At 53.2% G+C, this 20,990-nt stretch overlaps 7 protein-coding genes and 2 non-coding genes across 9 annotated transcripts; 5 read left to right on the top strand and 4 right to left on the bottom strand.

Annotated features, from left to right (window-relative positions):
• Positions 1-376: 376 nt before the first annotated feature.
• On the top strand, positions 377-3,833 carry NPR1 (Nitrogen permease reactivator protein). The gene is made up of 4 exons (XM_062888646.1): positions 377-809; positions 958-1,223; positions 1,451-2,780; positions 2,849-3,833. The coding sequence occupies exons 1-4, from the start codon at positions 758-760 to the stop codon at positions 3,421-3,423; spliced, it is 2,223 nt and encodes a 740-aa protein (XP_062744545.1). The 5' UTR covers positions 377-757; the 3' UTR covers positions 3,424-3,833.
• A 422-nt stretch (positions 3,834-4,255) lies between these two features.
• On the top strand, positions 4,256-5,232 carry hsp10 (mitochondrial heat shock protein Hsp10). The gene is made up of 3 exons (XM_062888645.1): positions 4,256-4,483; positions 4,567-4,794; positions 4,850-5,232. The coding sequence occupies exons 1-3, from the start codon at positions 4,481-4,483 to the stop codon at positions 4,943-4,945; spliced, it is 327 nt and encodes a 108-aa protein (XP_062744544.1). The 5' UTR covers positions 4,256-4,480; the 3' UTR covers positions 4,946-5,232.
• A 203-nt stretch (positions 5,233-5,435) lies between these two features.
• QC762_303450 (uncharacterized protein) lies at positions 5,436-7,343 on the bottom strand (the record flags this gene model as incomplete). The annotated part of the gene is made up of 1 exon (XM_062888644.1): positions 5,436-7,343. One exon carries the CDS (start codon positions 7,341-7,343, stop codon positions 5,436-5,438), a length of 1,908 nt encoding a protein of 635 aa, XP_062744543.1.
• Positions 7,344-7,671: 328 nt separating this feature from the next.
• On the bottom strand, positions 7,672-7,745 carry QC762_0051390. The gene has a single exon. It is a non-coding gene; the product is annotated as a tRNA-Val (tRNA).
• Positions 7,746-8,357: 612 nt separating this feature from the next.
• QC762_303440 (uncharacterized protein) lies at positions 8,358-11,286 on the bottom strand. The gene is made up of 3 exons (XM_062888643.1): positions 9,685-11,286; positions 9,431-9,632; positions 8,358-9,371 (listed from the first exon to the last, which is right to left on the bottom strand). The coding sequence occupies exons 1-3, from the start codon at positions 10,043-10,045 to the stop codon at positions 8,918-8,920; spliced, it is 1,017 nt and encodes a 338-aa protein (XP_062744542.1). The 5' UTR covers positions 10,046-11,286; the 3' UTR covers positions 8,358-8,917.
• A 401-nt stretch (positions 11,287-11,687) lies between these two features.
• Positions 11,688-14,742, top strand: CDC45 (DNA replication initiation factor cdc45; the record flags this gene model as incomplete). The annotated part of the gene is made up of 2 exons (XM_062888642.1): positions 11,688-12,852; positions 12,904-14,742. Exons 1-2 carry the CDS (start codon positions 12,082-12,084, stop codon positions 14,740-14,742), a joined length of 2,610 nt encoding a protein of 869 aa, XP_062744541.1. The 5' UTR covers positions 11,688-12,081.
• Positions 14,743-16,461: 1,719 nt separating this feature from the next.
• Positions 16,462-18,256, top strand: ncs1 (Calcium-binding protein NCS-1). Its single transcript, XM_062888641.1, has 4 exons — positions 16,462-16,895; positions 17,051-17,139; positions 17,212-17,507; positions 17,568-18,256. The coding sequence occupies exons 1-4, from the start codon at positions 16,885-16,887 to the stop codon at positions 17,745-17,747; spliced, it is 576 nt and encodes a 191-aa protein (XP_062744540.1). The 5' UTR covers positions 16,462-16,884; the 3' UTR covers positions 17,748-18,256.
• A 286-nt stretch (positions 18,257-18,542) lies between these two features.
• QC762_0051350 lies at positions 18,543-18,635 on the bottom strand. The gene has a single exon. It is a non-coding gene; the product is annotated as a tRNA-Glu (tRNA).
• Positions 18,636-19,018: 383 nt separating this feature from the next.
• On the top strand, positions 19,019-20,775 carry ALG7_2 (tunicamycin resistance protein; the record flags this gene model as incomplete). Its single annotated transcript, XM_062888640.1, has 2 exons — positions 19,019-19,719; positions 19,792-20,775. The coding sequence occupies exons 1-2, from the start codon at positions 19,255-19,257 to the stop codon at positions 20,773-20,775; spliced, it is 1,449 nt and encodes a 482-aa protein (XP_062744539.1). The 5' UTR covers positions 19,019-19,254.
• Between the last annotated feature and the right edge of the window lie 215 nt (positions 20,776-20,990).

Below are 20,990 nucleotides of genomic sequence, written 5' to 3'. Positions count from 1 at the left end.
AAGATGGATGACGAGATCGGAGAGATCATTTTTTCAACCAGCCCACCTTCCGGAGTGAGCCTCACATGTATCCGAGATATGGAGACCCCTCCATTACGTCGGTGCCCCCCATGCCCCCCTCCCCCCCAACTCTCACTGGAAGACTGTGCGTGAGTGAGCCTTTTTTTGGTGTCCAAACAGCCGTGAGGTACCTTACCCAAGGAGGAAATCCCGCCCATATCCGCGTATGCCTTTGGTCGCCACAGACTGGTAGTTGGAAGCTGGTGAAATGCTCGCTGCGAGTCAGGCTCGTGGGAAGAAATTAGAGGACAAGATCAAGAGATCAGGGGACTTGATAAAAAAAGACCCACTGCCGGGCCCGTGAGGCCCCGGAAATGGCCGCCCTCGCTCAGGACCTGGGAGAACCCTGTGAACTTGTGGTGATGCTCAGGTGCTTGAAGGGTACCCGTGCCTCCCGCAGATGTCAGCCAACGTTGAGTGGCGCGTCTTACTGCAAACCAGGTACCGGACAAGTAGCTGAGCCCCACCACGTCGCAACGACCTCGTAGCGTATAGCGCACCTCTCTTCTCGGCGCTCCGCCGCGGTTCAGGCGCAGCCAGCCAGCAGCCGTCTCTTGTCCGTCATCTAGGATTCTGGGCCCGATTGCTCTGCTTCCTCCAGTCTCCATCTTTGGATCCTGCAAACTATCATCGTGCTTTCCCTCTTCGCGCAGGCGCAATCGCAATCGCAACCGCTATCTTCTAGACCATCTCCATCATGGCTTCCAGTGCCCCGGCGCCGGAAGGGCAGCACGAGATCCTGAACAAAGGTGAGTCTCACCGGGACACTACCTACTCACTCACTGTGCACTGTTTCGATCGCCCCTCACTCAACCCCAAACCCCCACGGATTTCCAGTCCGCTGTTTGTTAGCGAAAGACACACCTTGCTGATTTCGACGTCGTACGCATCATCTAGAGCCCTCAAAAATCGAGACATCTCCCACAAAAGACAAACCCGCTGCCGAATCCTCTCCCGCCGTCCGCTTCAAGTCGACGGTACAGGAGATCACCCCTGAAGATGCATCGCTCCTCGCCAACACAGATAATGTCTCACTCGGACAGCCCGGACGGGTCACATCTGAGGAAATACGTGATCTCTCTGAGCGATTGAGGAATTGTCCGCTCCAGGAACGCCGCATGAACATTTTCTCATACGAGCCAGTATCGCTACCAGTATCCAGGGTACGTATCGACGTTTCCAGGTTTCCAGGTTTTCAGGCCTATTGGCGTGTGGGTCTGGTTATCGATCGATGGTGTCTTTGTCTTGGTTGTGGCGGATTCTAGTATGGGATCAGATATCTAGCCGAGGCCTTGTGGGGTGGTCTCAGAACTTACTTTGTCTTTTGCTTTTCAGGGTCTCTTTTTTTCCTAGAACTTTAGGGCTGACGTTTGATCGATCTCGGCTTTAGACTGCATCGCGCGACGATGATTCTCGGGAACCAAGCCGGGAAGCAACAAGAAGTTCGGCGAGCCACCAGGGCTCACCGCACCTAAAAGCAAGCAGTCATACGAGGAGGAGTCCAGAAATGCATACGCCACCGCTAACACCGGCCGGCACGGACAATGTGGAAGCAGGACTGAAGAGAGAGCCGGCCGGAACCCAAGATCGCCTGGGACGCATGCCCGATATCATCACGCCTCAAGATTCGCTCCACGAGCCTGCACCTGTCAATCCTGCTCGTCTATCCGTCCAGCATCATTCTACAACGACCGAAAAAGAGCGGGTGTCACGGAGGCCCGCGACGTCAGATGGAAGAGACCATTCCGCTCTCGGTGACCACCGAAAGGGGTTGTTCTCGCTCGGCGCCGGGAGTGGTTCCAACTCACCCGCCAGCTCTGTCCCACCGTCTCGCGATAGCAGTCCGTCCCGCGCAGCCGCTGCCTCGCTGTTCTATTCCCGACAAGCACCGCCAACTGGAGAGGCTAATGACCCCTACGCCGCGAGCAAGCGTCAAACACCAAAACAAATTGAGTCCCGCTTCATGTTCACCAGGAAAAAGAACAAGAACGCCTCGCCCAGTTCATCGACCCTGAGCCTGCCCAGAATATCCGGAGACAAGCGCCTCAACAGCGACGACAACGTTATCCACAGCCGAAATAGCTCCATGGCGGATCTGAAGAGGTTCTTCAAGCTGGGGCCAGGCAGCAAGGTCAAGCGCACCTCATCACCAGCAGCTTCGGTTCGGTCTGGTATCAAGACGCCAAAGGGCGGCCAGATTCCATTCGACAACGACCACGGTCTTACTTCCAAGTATGGAAAGCTTGGACGGGTGTTGGGAGCTGGAGCGGGTGGTTCTGTGCGGTTGATGAAGCGCGCCGAGGACAGCACCGTGTTTGCCGTCAAGGAGTTCAGACCCCGCCACTCATATGAGACGGAGAGGGAATACGTCAAGAAATTGACGGCCGAGTACTGCATGGGGTCTTCTCTGCACCACGGCAACATCATTGAGACGCTTGACATTGTCCAGGAGAAGGGCAAGTGGTACGAGGTGATGGAATACGCGCCGTTTGACCTGTTTGCCATTGTCATGACGGGGAAGATGGCGAGAGAAGAAGTCACTTGCTGCTTCTTGCAGATTCTGAGCGGTGTTACGTATCTTCACAGCATGGGGCTGGCGCATCGGGATTTGAAGCTTGACAACGTGGTGGTGAGCGAGCGGGGGATCATGAAGATAATCGATTTTGGTAGTGCCCATGTCTTCAAGTATCCTTTTGAGACGAGCACTGTTCTTGCTTCTGGTGAGTTTTTTTTTCCTTCCTGGAGATGGTGTTGCCATGCGGCAGTTTACTGACTGGTTGATGTACAGGTATCGTCGGCTCAGATCCATATCTTGCGCCTGAGGTCTACGACGAAAAGAAGTACGACCCACAAGCGGTGGATATCTGGTCGTTGGCCATCATCTACTGCTGCATGACGCTCAGACGCTTCCCCTGGAAGCTTCCCCGTCTTACCGATAGCTCGTTCAAGCTCTTTGCTGCCGATCCAACGCCTGGTCACGACCCGAAGAAGCTCATTCTTCCACCATCCGCATCCATGACCGCTTTGAACAACACGCCTGAGAGAGCTTTTGTCGAAGGACAACCCGCGCCTGAAAAGTCCAAGAGCGAGGAGAAGCGGCCGTCTGGCCAAGACGGCGGCGAAAAGAAGGAAGTCATCCGCGGCCCATGGCGTATCCTTCGACTGTTGCCCAGGGAAAGCCGGCATGTCATTGGGCGCATGCTCGATCTCAACCCAAAAACGCGCGCTCAGATGAGCGAGATTTTGGAGGACCCTTGGGTGTCGGATACAGTTATTTGTCGGCAGGTTGGACCGGGGCAGGTGGTTAATGCTGATGATCACACGCATGTGTTGGAGCCGCCTACGCCTCCTGCTCCGAAATAAGACGAGGAGGTTGGCCGGGGCAAAGCCATTATTCGCATTTTTATTCGCTTCACGAGATTCTGCCAGACACTCAACGTGGTGTAAAGGTTATGGGATTTGGGGCAGTCACGGACACCAGATGTTTACATGCACGCACAAACTCAGACTCCGACGACATCCTTTTTTTTTCTTTACCTAATTTGCTTTTTCTACTTTTATTTGTTTTGCTTTTTTTTGGTCTCGATGCGGGGAGTCTAGAGGGAGCAGATGGGGGCAATTCCAGCGGAATTTTTTTTGTTACGTTGTGCGGTTGGGCTACAGACTAGATTTGGGTTGTTTTGTTTTCTTGACCTCATGAAGAAGGGTAACCAGGGCTGGGGGGTGGGGTGTCATGTATGTAGAAAAGAGATATCATGGATGATTGAGAAGGGAAAGAAAGGGATGGATTGGGGAAATAGAGAGTGATATTACTTTATGAAGCTTTTTTTTTTTTTTTTTTTTGGGGGGGGTGGGATAGTGGTATTAGGTTTACATAGGGAGGGAGGGGGGCAGGGGAAGAGAGAGATGAATATATGAGTACCTACATAGTATGTATGTGTGTTTTGTTAGTGTTGTTGCTGTGGTGAAGATGGGAGTGACGTTGAGGTGAGGCTGGTCACTGGCTGGTCACTTACACGGTTTGGGTGTAACCCCACAGTTTTGGTTTGCTACGTGGACTTAATAACCAATGGGAGGTGAGGGATTGGACTAGGCCGGCCCATTTTTTCGGCTGTAGCCGGAGGTAGGAAATCGGTCGGTCGGAGCAGGCGCAAGGGCCCCCGCCCCCGGTTGGAAAAAAATTAGGAGGGGACAATTCTAGAAAGCTCTCCTTCCCCCGACCCGCATCAGCAACGCTTGTGTGTGTGGAGAATTGTTGATTGACGGACAGTTGTGGCAATTGAAAAGCTTCCCTCCCCTCTCCTCTCCAAACACAAATTCGAAGTTTACGAATAACCTCACTACCGTCAACTACCTATCCTCGACCTTTCGAACTGCACATAGCCAGCCAGCCGGTTTAGCTACCATAAGTCCAGAAAAAATGGTACGTTGAGCATTACGCCATCACCACCGCCGTTACCCATAGCTTCCTCAAAACTCCAAGTTTTGCTAACGCTGTTGGAAAAGGCCACCTCCCTCCGCTCGATCAAGTCCCTCGTCCCCCTCCTCGACCGCGTCCTCGTGCAGCGCGTCAAGGCCGAGGCCAAGACTGCCGGGGGCATCTTTCTTCCTGAGACGGCCGTCAAGGAGCTCAACGAGGCCAAGGTTTTGGCTGTTGGGCCGGGCGGGCTCGACAAGGATGGGAAGAGGGTGCCTATGGGGTGTGCGGCTGGGGATAGGGTTTTGATCCCTCAGGTGAGTGTTGCGAAGACAAAAAAGGGGTGTTGGGTGGGGCTAACGGGACAAATAGTATGGCGGTTCTCCTGTCAAGGTTGGGGATGAGGAGTATCACCTTTTCAGGGATAGCGAGATTTTGGCAAAGATTAATGAGCAGAATAATGCTTAAGGCGCCGCGGGGAAGGAATAGAAGGGGTGATTGAGGGGGAGGGGGGAAATGGGGAATGGTGGGAGAAGAAAAAAAGGGAAAACAGATACCCAATGATGTGAATGAAGGGAACGAAAAATAAAGATCTTGAAGTTGGGGGAAGTGACGAGCTGATGGAGGGATCTTTTGTAACATTATGCAATACAGTGTACTACCATCAGATATGACCGATATCGAAATCGCCTTGTTTTGTTTTTGACAGCATTCGGGAGATGTTGGAGCGAGTGCGTTGAAGCTGATGGTGAATAAGATGGAAGGGTTAGAGAGGGGGGAGAGGGTGTTGCTGTCAAGGGGATTGACTTGAGAAGTCATCTTCTAACATGCTGCTTCATGCGGCGGTTTCGCTGTGTGGTATCCTTGATACAAAACTACTTCTCTCCTCTCTCATCGATCAACAGCCCCTCCTGTTTTGGACCTATTCACAACCCACCCCAGCACTTATGCCATCTAATTAATTCCACCAAAAGCTCACACTGAAACTCACACTCAGTCCCCTCACATAATGCCACCACCCCACGGGTATGTACAACGTCTCCCCGGGCTCGAGTATGCAGTCGACATATTCCAGCCTCTTGAACTCTTTTTCCTCTTCATCCCCCCCCTCTCCGGTCGCCTCATCCCACCCCTCAAGCACACCCACATCAAAAGCAGCCGTGTTCCCCATGTCAACCCCCGCTTCCTCCCCTCGTCTCTTGACGCCCGCCCCAGGGGGGTACAGCCTCACGTACTTCCTGCCCACAACCTGCACCAAAAGGTTATGGTACGGATCTGTATGTAAAGGGGTGATCGTCCCTGGAGGGCCAAACCAGGCGTTCAGCATTGGTTCTTCCAGCTCCGGTGTTCCGTCGGGACGGTTCGCAGGGGAGGTGTAGCACAAGTCAGGGATGGTGATGTCGCTGCGGAGTTGGGGGAGTTGGGCGAAGAGTTGGTGTTGGGCGAGATAGCCTTTGGACTCGGAAGGGGAAGTTATGTAAGTGGAGAGGAACTCGGAGAATGGGAGGATTTTCTGCGACCAGCCTTCGTCGACGTAGGAGCGGCCGATCTCGACGGGGATGAGGCGGCGGCCGGAGAAGGTGCGGGAGAGGAGGTAGGAGGGTTTGGACCAGGGGCGGGCGGCTAGAGCTGGCCAGCTGGGGACGAGGCTGGTGAGGATTAGGGGTTGAGGGGTGGGGGAGGAGAGGTGGGATTGGAAGGTTGTGAGGGAGGGGGAGGGGAGGCGGGGGATGGGGGAGGTTACTGGGGGGGTGAAGGGTTCGTAGGGGGAGAAGGAGGGGTGGGAGGACCAGTTGGGTGGTTTTTGGGTTATGATGGGTGTTTGTTGTTGGGTGTTGACAGGAGGTTCATCAGAAATGGCGACGGGGCCGACGAGCTCTCCTGAGGCGTTGAGGGGGAGCCAGCCATCGATTGTTGATGAGGGGTTGGTGGGAGGGGGGAGTGATAGCCTTGCTCGTTTGGTTGGTGGTTGGGTGAGTGATGTTGTGCGTGTGCGTCCCAGGGAAGGGTCCTGCCTAGGGGTTTCGCTTTCTGATGGTTTGGAGCTGATTTTGTCCGGACTGTTGTCGTTGCTGGGCAGGGATGCCGCCTTCTCCAGTAAGGCTACATAACCGTGAATTTCATCATGTTTTCCTCCACCGCCGGCCAGGATCAAGGCAAGATCCAAGGTTTTGACCATATCATTGAGAAGTTCCTCCTCTCGCTCCCGTTTTTGTTGCTGTTGCTCTGGCCCCTGTTGGCCGTCTTCTTGCTCATTCCGTCGTTGCCATTCCTGCAGTCTCTCCCGAACTCGACTGCTCGCCTCCCGGCTCCGCCGAACATGCACACCTCCTACTTCCGTCCGCATGGAGAGCTGCGTTAGCTGATGCCACACTGCCGAACCCATGTTCCGTGGTGGTGTTCCCTTTGGCTGCTTCTCAAAACGTGCATTGATCTCGTGAACTTCCTCCCTTCGCGCCGGAGTGTCAAGTTCAAAGTCCTCCCACTCCATTTTGTCCCAGACCCTTTTCCGGATCAGTTCCGGCTGCCGACTCCGCGCCCACTCAAACACCAGAACCCAGAACTTGAGGATAGCAGCCTCGGTATACAGCAGCCTCCAACATGGCGGCAGGTCTTTGTACAAGTAAGCATAAAACTTATTGTAGGACGCGGATAGGATGTCGTCCAACCGTCGTTTGATCAGGTCGTGGTCGGGTGTTGCCATGCTCATCAACTGAGCCTGTCGTACCAGTAGCTCTACGAGAGGCTCTCCGCATCCTTCTAAAATGGGAGCGGATTCCTCATAGTGGGAGTAATAACGGGAAATGAAGCTGTTGCCATGATCGATCAGTTTTCTCAATGGGTCAGCAGTCTCTTCCTTCTCCATCCCAGCATCAAGTCGACTTCCAAACTGTGGTGTGAAGGGTGATTGTTGTATGGGGAATAAAGTTGAATACCTAGATACCTATGAAAGCCTGTCATGAGAGGGTGGTGAATACTGGACAGTGGGACAACCCCATCTGCACTGTCCTGGTAGCGCACGCGCACTTACAAACACTACCAATTAGGTACACAGTAGATCTCACTGTCCGTCCCCGGCACATCTTCATTCAAAAACCCTCAATATTCTCTCCTCTCTCTTGCTAACAAACTCCCCATCTCTTCCAACACAAAAAACTAAATTCCCAACATCTGCACCACATCAGAACTGCCTAGGTCCGATGGTGTAGTTGGCTATCACGTCAGTCTAACACACTGAAGGTCTCCAGTTGGAGCCTGGATCAGATCACGCGCATACCTCAACATACTCATCCTCAGATACCATGAGGTGCGGTATCGTTTTGCTCCACTTACATGTACTAGCAGTGAAGTTTGGTCGTCTTCTTGTTTGAAGGGATAGCAGTGTAGAATGCCGGTTGGACATGGAAAGAAGTACACATTTACGCAGCCTGTCCTAGATGAGATGCTCCAATGACCATGAAATAGGGCTACACAGCGTCTACGATATCGAACCATAAACAAAAAAGACTCAGTAACAGTAACACCACAGCATGTCCAGTACTTCCCACCATACAACCCTCTGTGATAACCTCCCCCCAGTGTCACCACTTTGCGAAGGCAGCGTTCCCTGCAAACACCTACCTGACATTTTCCACATCTCCCCGATCGACATCTGCACCTCTTTCCACATCATATTCAAGGCCCAGATCACCCCTGTAACTGGTTCCCATCCAGACGTACGTTTGCTACACCTGTCGAGTGATTCCACACTTTTCAAGCCGTGACTGCGACCTATGCCCCTCCTATTCGAGCCGCCATTCCTACCTAGGTACAGAGTTCCCATTCGAGCAGTCACGACTGGGATCAAATCCTACAACTTCCCAAAAAGTCGAGTGTACAGTCATAAAGTGATACTTCATCCTATTATTATTTCTACAGCATCTCAACCTAACAGGTCAAAATACGAGAGCACCCCAGTGAACTTCACCGCTTGTATGATGTGTCTGTCCCGCTATGATAACTGGCAGTTTATATATCTCTCCCCCTCCCTCTCCAAAACGGCGAGTTTCTCCGCAAAGCAGCAGCATTGCAGGCGCTTGGCGTCTTCAGCCCCCCGCGCTGTCACTTCCCCCCTATAGCTGGGAAGGAGGAAGCGGGCGGACCAGAGACAAGCTTGCATCTGCATGCTCCAAACAGCTCGATTGACTTGTCTTCGGCGAATCGTTGGAGTCGTGCATGCCGTCTCTTATCTCGGCATTTTCCCAACCCGCCATCTTGCCGGATGTACCTCCCATTGGCCAGGGCCCTAGAGGTTCTTCAAGTCTTTGGAATCTTCGTCAATAGTTCGTGTAGCATTGCCCCTTCGAGAAATCCTCTCGATATTAGTTTTGGGGGCGCAGCCGGGTAGGTGCTGGATCTCGATTGCTCGAGCTTTGATAGCCGGCAAGAGATTGGCCTCCGTCATGCTGGTGGTTTCTGCGCCCAGACAAAGTGGATGGGGACATATGCGTGAATTCGCCTATTTCCCACGGCGTTCTTGACCCCGACGACAAGCTCCTCAATGTCGGCCTTGTCGAATCCCGCCTCCACCAGCGGACGGGCCGCCATGGCGGCGACAAAGTCGAGAAAGACTTCTTGGAAGCAGCCACCCAGCATTCGGAGATGCCGATCCTTGGGCCATTCACCCAGCGGCATGTGGAATACCTTCCGCTGCACGTTGACGTAGCCGAGCCGCTGTAGGTGGTCGGGAAGGCTCTCCAGCACCTTGAGGTCGAAGCCGTACTGGTCCTTGAGAACGCCTTGAAGCAGCGAGTAAAACTTGGCGGGCGGGTAGTCTTCGGGCAGTGTGTTGTCGTCTGACGATATCCGGGGGTAAACATCCTGGATTTCCACCCAGCCGCCCGGCCTGAGATTCCTTGTACTGGCTCGTCAGCATTTCGTGACCCCGTCAATGAAAACCATCACAATACCTACTGGAGAATGTTGTGAAGCACAAGTTCATTGTTCTTCAACACCGTATTGACAAACCGAAAGTGCGCGAAATCGTAATCCTGATCGTGCACCCACTCGTCTTCAATGTCATCCACGATGAACTCGACATTAGAGGGAACCCATAGTGGCTGAATCGGCGATAAGTCGACTCCTGTAACTTTGGCGCCGGTAAAAAGCTCGCCCACTGCGACGTGACGTTAGCCCGAACCCCTCCAAATGAATTTCTCCAAACATACTCTCCATGGCCCATTCTCCAAACCCCGTGCCAAGATCGATGATCTTTTGCGGATTATCTCCGATGGGCGCAAGGTAGAGCTTGCCCCTCAGGAGCTCCTTCAGCATGGCATGTCGTAGAGACTCTCTCTTGTACTCCTCGTCGTCGTTGGGTAAGGGGTACCGGCCATATCGAAAAGCATGGTATCGTCTGCCGTACTCCCACACATGACCCGTGACGCTCGACGTCAGGGAGCCAAAGGTGGTCTCGGTATCGCTTGGGTCATAATCTGATGTCACCTCTCTCCCAAACTCCTCATCAGGCAGTGGTTCTATGACCCCGTTTTCCTCCATTCCAGTACCAGAAGTGCCTGCCGCCTGCATTCAGGTTCGGGCTCGGGGATGGTCTCCAGAGACTTGTTCGATCAGGGAAGAATTTTTGAGGCGCAAGTGGACTGGCCAAGAGCATATTTCGTGACCGTTTTTTTTCTGGGGAAGCGGAACTTGCAAGGGGAATTCGGGAAGTGGATATCGTAGATTTGACAGCGAGCAATGTGTGAAATGATAGCGTCTAGAGGCAGCTGACTCTCTCTTGAGAAGTCAAAAGAAGCGTGCCATGGCTCAATGGACGAGCAGACAGGTAGCTAGGAGGAGAAGAAGCAGGAGCAGGAGAGGAGCATGATAAAGACGTTAGGAGAAAAAGAGAGAACGCTGGGAGGAGAAGACAAGGCCGGGGCACTCGGGGCAAAATGGCCAGTCATGGCTGGCAGCCAAGAGAAGCGAAGCCGACGGACCAAGCAGCTAAAAATGAAATGTACATGTTGACGGAAGGGACACAGAGGCGGACAGCTCGAGGGAAGGGCCAAGGACGGGATCCAGGAATGATTTCCAGACCTTTGCCATTCGCCAGGCTGTTGTACCAGTGGTACCGGCGTGAAGCGTAAAAGGTACCTCTCACCCTCTCTCACCCACAGTTGAAATGATCCAATCCATGGTGAGGGGTGGAGGCCGTGAAGCGGTGGGTTGTGTGGGTTTCTGTGGGTTCTGGGCGGTGCCGAGTGGGACAGGGGCCAATCAAGGGCGGCCATGAGGTGTCCTGGCAGATGGCGGCATGTGCTTGCATGAGAAGAACGCCATGGCTGCATCTCGACCATTTGCTGGAAATGCCGCTGGACGGCACACGCAGCTGGCAGCACCCAGCTCTCCGGAAGGGAAGCAATGTCCCGTTGGCTTTCTGCTCAGCATCCAGCATGAGCCATCCCAGCTGTCTGGAGAGATGGGGCGGGGAAGGGGGGGAAGCTCGTCCGTAGTGTCGGGACTTGACTTGTAGGTTGAGTTCCAAGGCGCCGGTAACACCCCGATTTCCAAGTTCTCGATCAGCGACAGCTCCTACCAGTACAAAAAAAAATTCTCCCATTGGGGCAAGCGCGTGCTTGTTGTCTTAGATGCCACGACAAGTGACCAGAGTGGCGTAAAGGTGTCACGGTGTCTCCCAGCTCCCCATCATGTGGGATAGCGGGATTGAGGGAGCAGCAATGAAACCTCACGCCCACTCACTCGACGCCCCGAACCGATCCGATGGGCGGAAGATGCCATGTGTCGTATATCGTCTAAGAGGAAAAGAAGCGGTCAGTAGTTCATGAAACAAACAAGGAGGTCACCCGAATGGCTGCGCTGCTTGCTGCTCTGCTTGCTCTGAGGTAGGGAGAGGAACACTTGGCGTTGCAAGGGGCTGTCACAAAGTACAGTAGAGCGAGCGGGGCATGGGACAGCTGGCAGTGAGAGGTGGTGTGGTATCGGCGAGAGGGGTGGTGGTGTGGAAGGTGAGAGGTGAGAGGTGAAAGGTGAGGGATGTTAGCGGCAGGCAATTATCAGCTGGTCCGTGCGCATTTGGAGTTGCACAAGCCTTTTTTGCTGACGAGATGGAAGCACAGTCCACCTCATAAAATTGGTACTGTGTGTCCCGCGGTGCAAGTCGCGTCCTGGGGGGTTGTCGAAGCGCGTCTTGCAGAGTCTCGGCCTCGATAAACAGCGCTCCACTTATATTCCAATTAATGGGCGACCAACACCAACACCACCAATACACGCCTGCTTGTTTGTCTGTTGTCTGTTGCAAGATTTCAGCAGAGCCAGAGCGTTTCTGCCGTTTATTATATCGAGTCTGAAGTCGCTTTCGAATTCTTATTCTTACTACTATCATACTCACCTAATCTCTCTGGCCCTGAAGGTCCACAATCTCTTCGATCGCGCCCTTCCCTCGCCCGCGGGGCACTGCGCGGTCGATTTTATAGCGGACGAAATCTGGGTATAATCAACCAACCAAGGGACAACAATCTCGCGTTCTCTCCTAGAGGCTCCCCGTCAGCAATTTCTCCGTGGCCGAGCAAATTTAGCAGCGCGTTACCTTTTCTTCCTTCGCCATGTATCTTCCTAGGGAACTCATATCGAAGTTATATCTGCATCTGCAGGCCACTCGACACCCCCTCTCACCACCTGTTCTCGTGCTTGTAGCTCTCGAACCCGATGCGCTCTGCGCCTGCCGAATTCTCACGCGTCTCTTCAAACATGACTATATCCCGCACAAGATCCAGCCTGTGGCAGGCTATGCCGACCTGGAGCGCATTGGACAAGAGCTCGTCAGTCCCATGATGGAAACGAGGGGCGGTGCCGGTGGAGTGGTGGTATGCTTGGGTGTTGGTGGTATGGCTGATCTGGGAAGTGCCTTGGGCTTGGAACCCGAAGGGGAAGAAAACACGTTTGGTGGTGTTGAGGTTTGGGTGGCCGATTCTCATAGGCCTTGGAACCTGTCCAATGTCTTTGGTGGCTTTCCATTAGAACCCGAGACGGAGGATGCGACGACATTTTCAGCCAGGACCCCGCGTGGGGTCAAGGCTGGCCAAATCGAACACAACTACAAGCCGGGCAAGGGAGGAATCATTGTCATGGACGATGGTGATATTGAGGAACACTTGGTCAAGGAGAAGGGCGCCTATCTTGCTCTGCTGGACATGCCGGAAATTGAGGATGACGGGGAGGATCTTGGAGGAAGCAGTGACGAGGAAAGCGAGGTCGGCGAGCTACCAAGCTCAGCGGTGCCTCGAGCTGGTCAGAAGCGAAAATCCTGGGACTTTGAGGACGACAGCGACGAGGACGACGATGATAGACCAAGGCAAAAACGGAGGAGTAATTCCGTATGTCTTTTCTGTGGGTATTAATAAAGCCCAAATGCTAACATGATACAGTCGACTCCTATTCCAGACTCCCCCCGACGGCCAGCACAACGAGGACTCATATCACTCCGAGACGACGGGCCGGTCTTTAGCAGCGACCCAGCAGATCCGCCCACCGCGGCCCAGCCGATAAAAGGACCGTCCGCAAGGACACTTCGGCGAAGGCTGCTGCGGTTACGGCGCGAAAACGAGACGATCCTCAGAGATTACTACCGACTCGGTACCGCCTACTCGGAACCCATCTCCTCCATGATGTACTCTCTGGCTTCAGAACTCGGTCGTGAAGACAACGACCTCCTCTGGCTCACCATTGTCGGAGTCACCTCTATGGAACTCTACGGCCGCTCCTCAGCCGGCATCGCAGCCCCAGTCCGCACCGGCGAAGCCCGCCCAGCCTCTGGTTGGCTAGGCATGCGCGGTGCCAGGATACGACAGCTCCTGCGCGACGAAGTCCGTCGTCTGAACCCCCCAGAAATTGGCCGGGGAGCCGTCCCGGAGAACAGTGGCATCATTCCCACCACGGCCCGAAGTCCAGACGACACCAGCATCCGTCTGTCGCCCGAGCCGAAGTTCCTGTTGATTCGTCACTGGAGCCTGTACGATAGCATGCTCCACTCGCCGTATCTCTTCTCACGGCTGAAGACCTGGAGCGAGACTGGCTTGAAGCGTCTGCATAAGCTCCTCGCCAAGATGGGGGTCAGTCTGGTGCAGTGTAAGCAATCGTACACTCACATGGACATGACGCTGAAGCGGGAGCTCCGGTCGAAGCTCCTCAAGTATGCCTCCCTCTACAACCTCGACGAACTAGTCCCCACTATCGATACCGACGGGAAAGACCGCGGCGGCGCGAAGGACTCCTGGGGTTTCGTCAGGAGCTGGGGGTGGCGTGCCACGCTCTCGGCGCAAGACGTCGGTGTTGTCATTGGCGCCCTTTTGGAAGTAGGTCAGAACAGCCCCGAGGCTTCTTCCAGCAACAATGACAGTCCATCGCAAGATTTAATGGAGATGTCGACTGCCACGGCCCCCTCGGAGGAATGGCTGCCACGTTTCTGGGCTGCTTACGACGCTCTCGAGGATATTGAGTCGCTGAAGGCTGGCTTGCCAACGGCCCAGTTCCTTCACAAAGCCATCTTTACCACCGGGACGACGATTCTCAAAAAGAAGCAAATCTCGCACTTGCGCGCGTTTCGGATGTGCGTGGTGAAGGACTCGCTGGATAGCCAGCTGTTTAACCACCCGGGTGCGTTGACAAAACTGGCGTTGTGGATTGGGGAGGCGCTGGCGGAGCAAGAAAAGGATGCCACGGGGAGGCTGGCGTTGGGCGGCAGGGGAACGCCGCTTGTTGTGGCTAGTCTGGATGAGAAGCGCGGGGTGTATGTTGTTGTTGGGACGGGAGGGGGTGGTGGTCCGGATACGATTTTTTTGGATAAGGAGGCGCAGAAGAAGAAGGTGAAGGAAAGGGAGGAGAAGGCTAGGGTTAGGGAAGAGGCGAGGAAGGTTAAGGAGAGGATGAGGGAGGAGAAGAAGGCGGCGAAGAGGAGGGAGAGGGAGCAGAGGAGAAAGCAGGGGGGGGAAGATGAAGAGGAGGATGATGATGGGTCGGAGTTGGACAGTGAAGAGGATGATGAGGACAGTGAGGATGAGGACGAGGATGATGGTGAGGATGAGGAGGATGAGACGAGGGAGAGGGGGTATGGGCTCAATAGATTTGGGACGGCGTTTCAGGATGTGGTGGCTGAGACGAATGCGAGGGTGAGGATTGATAGCTTTGAGCATTGTGTGGTGGAGGTGAAGAAGGAGGATTTGAGTGGGTTTTTGGAGAGTTTGAGTATGAAGGCTGTGGTGGGTTAGAGGGAACAAAAAGGAAGGGATGAATGGGAGGTGTTATCATCATAGGGGCGGTAGCGTGTATGGTTTTTGTTACCCTATAGAAGGCAGGGCAGGCAGGCATTTTTTTTTCTTTCTTTCTTTTTTTCGTTGTTGGTTTTGTTGTTGTTGGTTTTGTTGTTGTTGTTGTTGTTGTTGTTGTTGTTGTTGTTGTTGTTGTTGTTGTTGTTGTTATTCAAAGTTTGTGTTTATACTTGCCCCGTTTTATCCCCCTTTCTTAACATTTTTTTTCTTTTATTCCCCCCCTTGGCACACAACACACATACAACATAAAAGAGGGGGTTGGGATTGGGAGGTGGGTGGATGGATGATAGGGAACCAAAAAAGAGATGGGAAATATTGGGGAAATCATGTAGGGAAGGAAAGGAGCATGCTGTAATGGTTGACTAGGTTCTCTTGTGCATAGCAGGCTCTTTTCTAGCTTTTGTTGTTGTTGAATGTTATCATCACTGTTCAATAAGCATTTCTTTCATTTTGGAACAATGGCTTAATGTAGAGGTGCTATGTCATACTACTAGGATGGTGTATGTGTGTGTCGGCAGGGTCAGCTACCAGGAACACAGGGTCGGCATCAGTCAGTCTCAGCCATCCACCCCTAGCTACCAAGGGGCACCGGATGCGATGCCGATCCGGGCCGCTCCGTACGCAGGCCACTGTTCCCATCAAGACCGAGCACCCCTCGCTTGCTTATGGTTTTGTATACCGAGCGCCGACATGTGTACGTACACAGCTACGTCAGAGTGAGTGGAACCTGGGTGAGATTGCTAGTCAAGCTTTTTTCAGGGGTTCGATTATGACGAGAGGCCTGCCAGTACTGAGAAGGTACAAAGAGTTTGGCTCCCTAGTTTATGGTTTCTGGCTCTTGCGCGGCGGCTTCGATAGTTTGAGGAGGGGGGAACATGGCGGTTTATCGAGTGGTGGTTGGGGGTTCCTTGGCGGGTTTGCACTGCCCCCCTTAGGTAAGCAAATCACCCCTCTCTCGAAAAGGGAACGGTGAGAAGGGTTGTGGTTCTAGACTGTGCGGGATTGTGGAAGAGACGGTGATGAAGATGATGGGAGGAGGCTCTCGATTGATTTGAGGGAGCTGAGGTGGCCTGTTATCAAACATGGAGGCTGAGGAAGGGAGAAGTCAAACTAGGTAAGAAGGGCCTGTTGTTGCTGCGCCCAGTAGAGAGACCAAGAGCTGCCTGGCCGTTGTGGTCTACCGCCTGTCTGTGCAACAAGCACGGAGAGGGACATGGTTGGCCTCCCTGACAGTTTTATGTGTTTCTCGAAGGTTCATACCTACTCTTTTGCAGCTTGTTTGGTGGTGTTTGGTACTGTGCCCCTCAATTACCGGAGGGAGGGGCAATCTCTCACAAATGTACCTATGCTGCCTCACAGTGTGCTTCTGACGTAGGTAAGGTCAAAACAGCACGCCATATCGAGGTTGCCCATGTGATGAAGAATGGAAAAGGGGGCGGAGCAGATTCATGGTATGCAGCAAAGCTGACAAGATTCATACTATAGGCAGGCACAAGGTAAGGCAAGGCAAAGCGAAGCACCCATTGTGTAACAGCGAGTACCCAAGAGTAAGTTGTCCGTACAGTGCAAGTGACCGTGCGCCAAACCACCATGCTTCAGGGCGGGAGCGGGCAACGGCCCCCCCCCAAGCCCAAGCCCAAGCCCAGGAAAGAAGACTGGACTGCCGCAGTAGTCGTCACTTTCCCGCCGCGGCCGCCTTCGCCTCGCCTTTTGCTTTGGCTTTTGCTCCAATCTGTTTTTCCCTTCCCCGAGACTCCGTCTTCAAACCATAACCCATTTTGCAAAATCCTCCTCTCCGTTTTCGCAAAGCAGACTTGCCTTTTTCTTGTCATTGCTGTTTCTTGAACTGGCTTACAAACTGAACCCCCCGCTTCGCATTGCCCGCACTGTCCACCCACCAGCACTGCCGCCAGACGAACCCATCGCCCGATTGAGCAATTGAGCTGCCCACTTGTTCGACCTAGACAAGAGACTGTCGCAAACCCCTCCTTCGATTTGGTTTCCTGTCGGCGATAACCAGCGCGGCATCTTCGATACTCTCTCGTAGATTGGCGATTTCGAATAGAGTCTCTAACCGCGAATATGGGCAACTTGTGAGTGTTTTTCCTCGTTGGAGTTTAGGCGCTGGGAGGAGGGAGCAATAGTCAATGGCGGAGGGGAGGGGAGGAGAGGAGAATATTCCCTACAATCGGGAATCATAAGACTCAAAAGTCATGACATGGGCTAACATGGGGCGCTCGAAATACAGGCAGTCCAAGAAGCTCCCTGACGATCAGCTGAAGGAGCTCCAGAAGTCAACCAATTTTGACAAGAAGGAGTTGCAGCAATGGTATAGAGGTAGGTCTTCTTCTTCTCCCTCCTCCAATCTTCTCTTCCTGTGGTTGGTTCTCTTCTCACAAGACGAAATAGGTTTCCTCAAGGACTGCCCGAGCGGCATGCTGAGCAAGGGCGAATTCCAAAAGATCTACGCCCAGTTCTTCCCCTTTGGTGACCCAAGCACATTCGCCGACTACGTCTTCAACGTATTCGACACGGACAAATCAGGAACTATTGATTTCAAAGAATTCATTTGTGCTCTGAGTGTTACCAGCCGGGGTAAGATGGAGGACAAGCTGGATTGGGCGTTCCAACTGTACGATATCGACGGCGATGGAAAGATCAGCTACGACGAGATGTTGAAAATTGTGGAGGCGATTTACAAGATGGTATGTTTTGATTTGGTGCATGAGGAAAACACACGGAGAGGCTAACAGAGGCGAACTTAGGTCGGGTCCATGGTTAAGCTCCCAGAAGACGAAGACACCCCGGAGAAGCGCGTCCGCAAAATCTTTAGGATGATGGACAAGGATGAGAACGGCAGCCTTGATATGAACGAATTCAAGGAAGGCTCGCAGCGGGATGCCACCATTGTGTCGGCGCTGTCGCTCTACGACGGGTTGGTGTAACTTTTCCTTGCGGCAGACTCTTGGGGGAAGGAATTCTGCGTCTAGGCGGGCTTGTTCGCTTACTGGTCTTGACACCATACCACTTGCAGCGATGACCTGGATGAGAGCCAATACGCCAGTCCGTTCCCCAACTAGCCTGTCTGTGTTCCTCGGGGACCCATGGGGTGATGGGAGTGAAGATAGGAGGTTGGGAGGGGGGGCTGCGGTGATGGATCGTTTGCAGGAGATATATGGAAGAGGATGTGTTTTTGCGCATTTAGGACTGTTAGGCAACTATGGATGTGGTGAAAACAGGGAAGACAGTGAAAGAAAGAGGGGATCAGCGATGTTTTTTCTTGTTATCTCTGCTTTTGTGCCGTTTTCTGTTTGGGAATAATGGCAGCAGTCCCCGGGTATTATTTTAGTGTTGGCTGTTTTCTGTCGTTATTATGTGCAGGGCGTCTTGTACTGTATTTATGTATCTGGTTTCTATGCTACTCATCTTAAAGATATGGTGCTGTGTTTTCCAAGTGACTAGGAAGTGAAGACTTCTGAGTCTAAGTCTCGAAGTCTACATGAAGTATATGCATGATGAGGCATCATCGGGTAGTCTATCTAGGTCCTTCTCGTTGCATCGGCTTTGGTGGTGAAACAAGTCTGAGCTGCCTTGCTCGCTAATATTGCATGTATGGAATCCAATGAGGGAAACAAGGGAGAGTATGATATGTTCTGTGCCAAGTTGCAAAGTGAGCGATATAGTCCCACCATCCGAGCTTAGTGTCCAACAAAATCGGAGACCACACACGATTTTCGTAATCGGGTATGGTGTAGCGGTAACATCGTTGACTCTCACTTCCCAGAAGTGTCTGTTTCTCTCAACAGCCCCGGGTTCGACTCCCGGTATCCGAGTCTCTTTTTTTCTCTCTCTGTTTTCTACCATTTCTTTGCTTGACTGCGAGTTGTTACATAAGAGGTTGTCAGGGACGTCAAGTCAAGGTTGGGCAGGGATTCGCTGTGTTGGGGGGTCAAGGGACGGTAGCTTATATTTTTTTTCTGGTTTGTGCTGGGATCTTAAAAGTTAGGTAGATGAATTTTCTTATGTTTAATCGCTGTGGGAGCTGCCTTACTACAAGCCTATGTCGAGAGGACTGCTAGGTTCGTCATGAAAGTCCCTAGCGAGATATTGACAATCACATGGGAGCAACCAGCGCCCAAACAGGGGTTTGTAGAAGCAAATTGCGCTCCAATCAGCTTCCTCCCAGTGATCCAAAACGGCATAGAGGCCGCCCGGTGGGCCCTGTTTGTTTGCTTGCGCTCGAGCTGACAGCGAGCGCCGTTGGGATTCAACGTGGGACGTCATTTTAGAGATCTGGCTTATTTCCCTTTTTGCCATTCTCCCCTTCGAAAATAATTTCCTTTTTCGCGACTCGCCCCAACGAACGAACGAACGCAGCAAACCACTCTCGCTTTCCTTCGCGCTCACGGCCATGAGCGCCACTGTTTCAGTGCACGACAACGACTCGCAACCATGACGACCTCCGCCTCACGTTCCCCATCCCGATTACCCCCCTCCTCCTCCTCCTCCTCCCTCTCCCGAACCGAAACCCTCTCTCTCTTCTCCCTCACCTTCGCCTGCGTCGCGGTACTGGCGAATACCTTCCAAGGCGATGGCGAACCTCTAATCGCCTCCCTCGCCCTCAGCGGGGTCGCCTTCGCGGCGTCGTTTGCGATGATAAGGTGGTTAGGCCCGACGCTGATGAAGGCTGGGCTGAAGGGGACAGATATGAGCAAGCATAATAGACGGGAAATGCCAGAGTGCATGGGGGGGATCGCGGCGGTGGTGTACCTGCTGGTGATTATTGTCTTCATCCCGTTTCCGTTTTACAAGGACATTGTGGCGGCGACGAGCGGGGGAGGCAATAGGGATGTTGTTGTTAGTGTCGTGGAGGGGGTGGAGAGGGGGAGGTTGCTGCATAAGTTTCCGCACAGCAAGGTGAGTTTGGGAACAACATATGGGAAAGGGGATAAAGACTGACTGGTGGGGGGTGGGGGTGGGGGGAAATAGTTGGCGTCGTATTTGTCGGCGATTATATCGCTTCAGTCGATCACGTTGTTGGGGATAGGAGATGATCTTTTCGACATACGGTGGCGACACAAGTTTTTCATTCCGGCTTTTGCGTCGATACCGCTGTTGGTGGTTTACTTTGTCGACTTTGGCGTCACGTCGATCGTGGTGCCGATTCCGCTGCAGCCGTACCTGGGGGAGCTGGTGAATGTCGGGGTGCTATACTACGTCTACATGGCGAGCGTGGCGATTTTTAGCCCGAACAGTATTAACATTCTGGCGGGGATCAACGGGATTGAGGTGGCGCAGTCGATTGTCGTTGCGGTGTTGCTGGCGATCAATGATTGCTTGTACTTGCTCACGCCGTACCCCCACCCGGCGACGGACTCGCACTTGTTTTCGCTGTACTTTTTGCTGCCGTTTTTGGGGGTTTCCGGGGCGCTGCTGTGGCATAATTGGTATCCGGCGAGGGTGTTTGTAGGGGATACCTATTGTTATTTTGCGGGCATGGTGTTTGTGGTGGTGAGCATTCTGGGGCATTTCAGCAAGACGTTGATCTTGCTGCTGGTGCCGCAGATATTCAACTTTTGCTATTCGGTGCCGCAGTTGTTTGGGCTGGTGCCGTGTCCGAGGCACAGGCTGCCCAGGTTTAATGCGAGGACGGGGTTGCTGGAGCCAAGCGTCACGCCTTGGACGAGGGAGAGGCAGCCGAGGGGGGTGGTTGCGTGGGGGTTGAAGGTGTTGGGGGGTTTGAGGTTGCTGGGGGTTACGGTGGATGAGGAGGGGAGATTTGTCGAGACGACGAACTTCACGATTTTGAATCTTTGGCTTGTGTGGAGGGGGCCGTTGAGGGAGGATAGGTTGGCGATGGAGATTACGGGGATGCAGATGGTGGTGGGGTTGTTTGGGTTGTTTGTTAGGCATGGGCTGGCTCAGTTGGTGTTCAAGGAGGATAATTGGAGCATTGGGGCAGCAGGAGTTTAGTTTTTTGTGTATATATTTGTTGAAATATACTAGAACAAAAGCAACAGCAAATGGCATAGACAAAATCATGGCATTCTAGATTTATCCATGTCTCTTACACCTAGGTGATCAACCCCCCTACTTGAAAGTCAAGTTCGGCATGTGAGAGCGAGCGGGCCCCTGCAGGGAGCTTGGACCCAGGGGTCTTGTTGGAGTGGGAATTCCCGACGTCAGTT

This window comes from Podospora pseudocomata, chromosome 3 (assembly GCF_035222375.1).
Source record: "Podospora pseudocomata strain CBS 415.72m chromosome 3, whole genome shotgun sequence".
Classification (NCBI taxonomy): domain Eukaryota; kingdom Fungi; phylum Ascomycota; class Sordariomycetes; order Sordariales; family Podosporaceae; genus Podospora; species Podospora pseudocomata.
The sequence above is the reverse complement of the archived record's forward strand: the minus strand, read 5'-3'. Positions and strand labels throughout refer to the sequence as shown.

Coding starts and splice junctions, on each gene's coding strand:
- NPR1 (XM_062888646.1), top strand. CDS start 758: ATGGCTTCCAGTGCCCCGGCGCCGGAAGGGCAGCACGAGATCCTGAAC. Junction 1,224..1,450: donor TATCGCTACCAGTATCCAGG/GTACGTATCGAC, acceptor TCTCGGCTTTAG/ACTGCATCGCGCGACGATGA. Junction 2,781..2,848: donor GAGCACTGTTCTTGCTTCTG/GTGAGTTTTTTT, acceptor GTTGATGTACAG/GTATCGTCGGCTCAGATCCA.
- hsp10 (XM_062888645.1), top strand. Junction 4,795..4,849: donor ATAGGGTTTTGATCCCTCAG/GTGAGTGTTGCG, acceptor CGGGACAAATAG/TATGGCGGTTCTCCTGTCAA.
- QC762_303440 (XM_062888643.1), bottom strand. CDS start 10,045: ATGCAGGCGGCAGGCACTTCTGGTACTGGAATGGAGGAAAACGGGGTC. Junction 9,633..9,684: donor TGGAGAATGGGCCATGGAGA/GTATGTTTGGAG, acceptor GTCACGTCGCAG/TGGGCGAGCTTTTTACCGGC. Junction 9,372..9,430: donor GTGCTTCACAACATTCTCCA/GTAGGTATTGTG, acceptor AGCCAGTACAAG/GAATCTCAGGCCGGGCGGCT.
- ncs1 (XM_062888641.1), top strand. Junction 17,140..17,211: donor GTTGCAGCAATGGTATAGAG/GTAGGTCTTCTT, acceptor AAGACGAAATAG/GTTTCCTCAAGGACTGCCCG. Junction 17,508..17,567: donor TGGAGGCGATTTACAAGATG/GTATGTTTTGAT, acceptor AGGCGAACTTAG/GTCGGGTCCATGGTTAAGCT.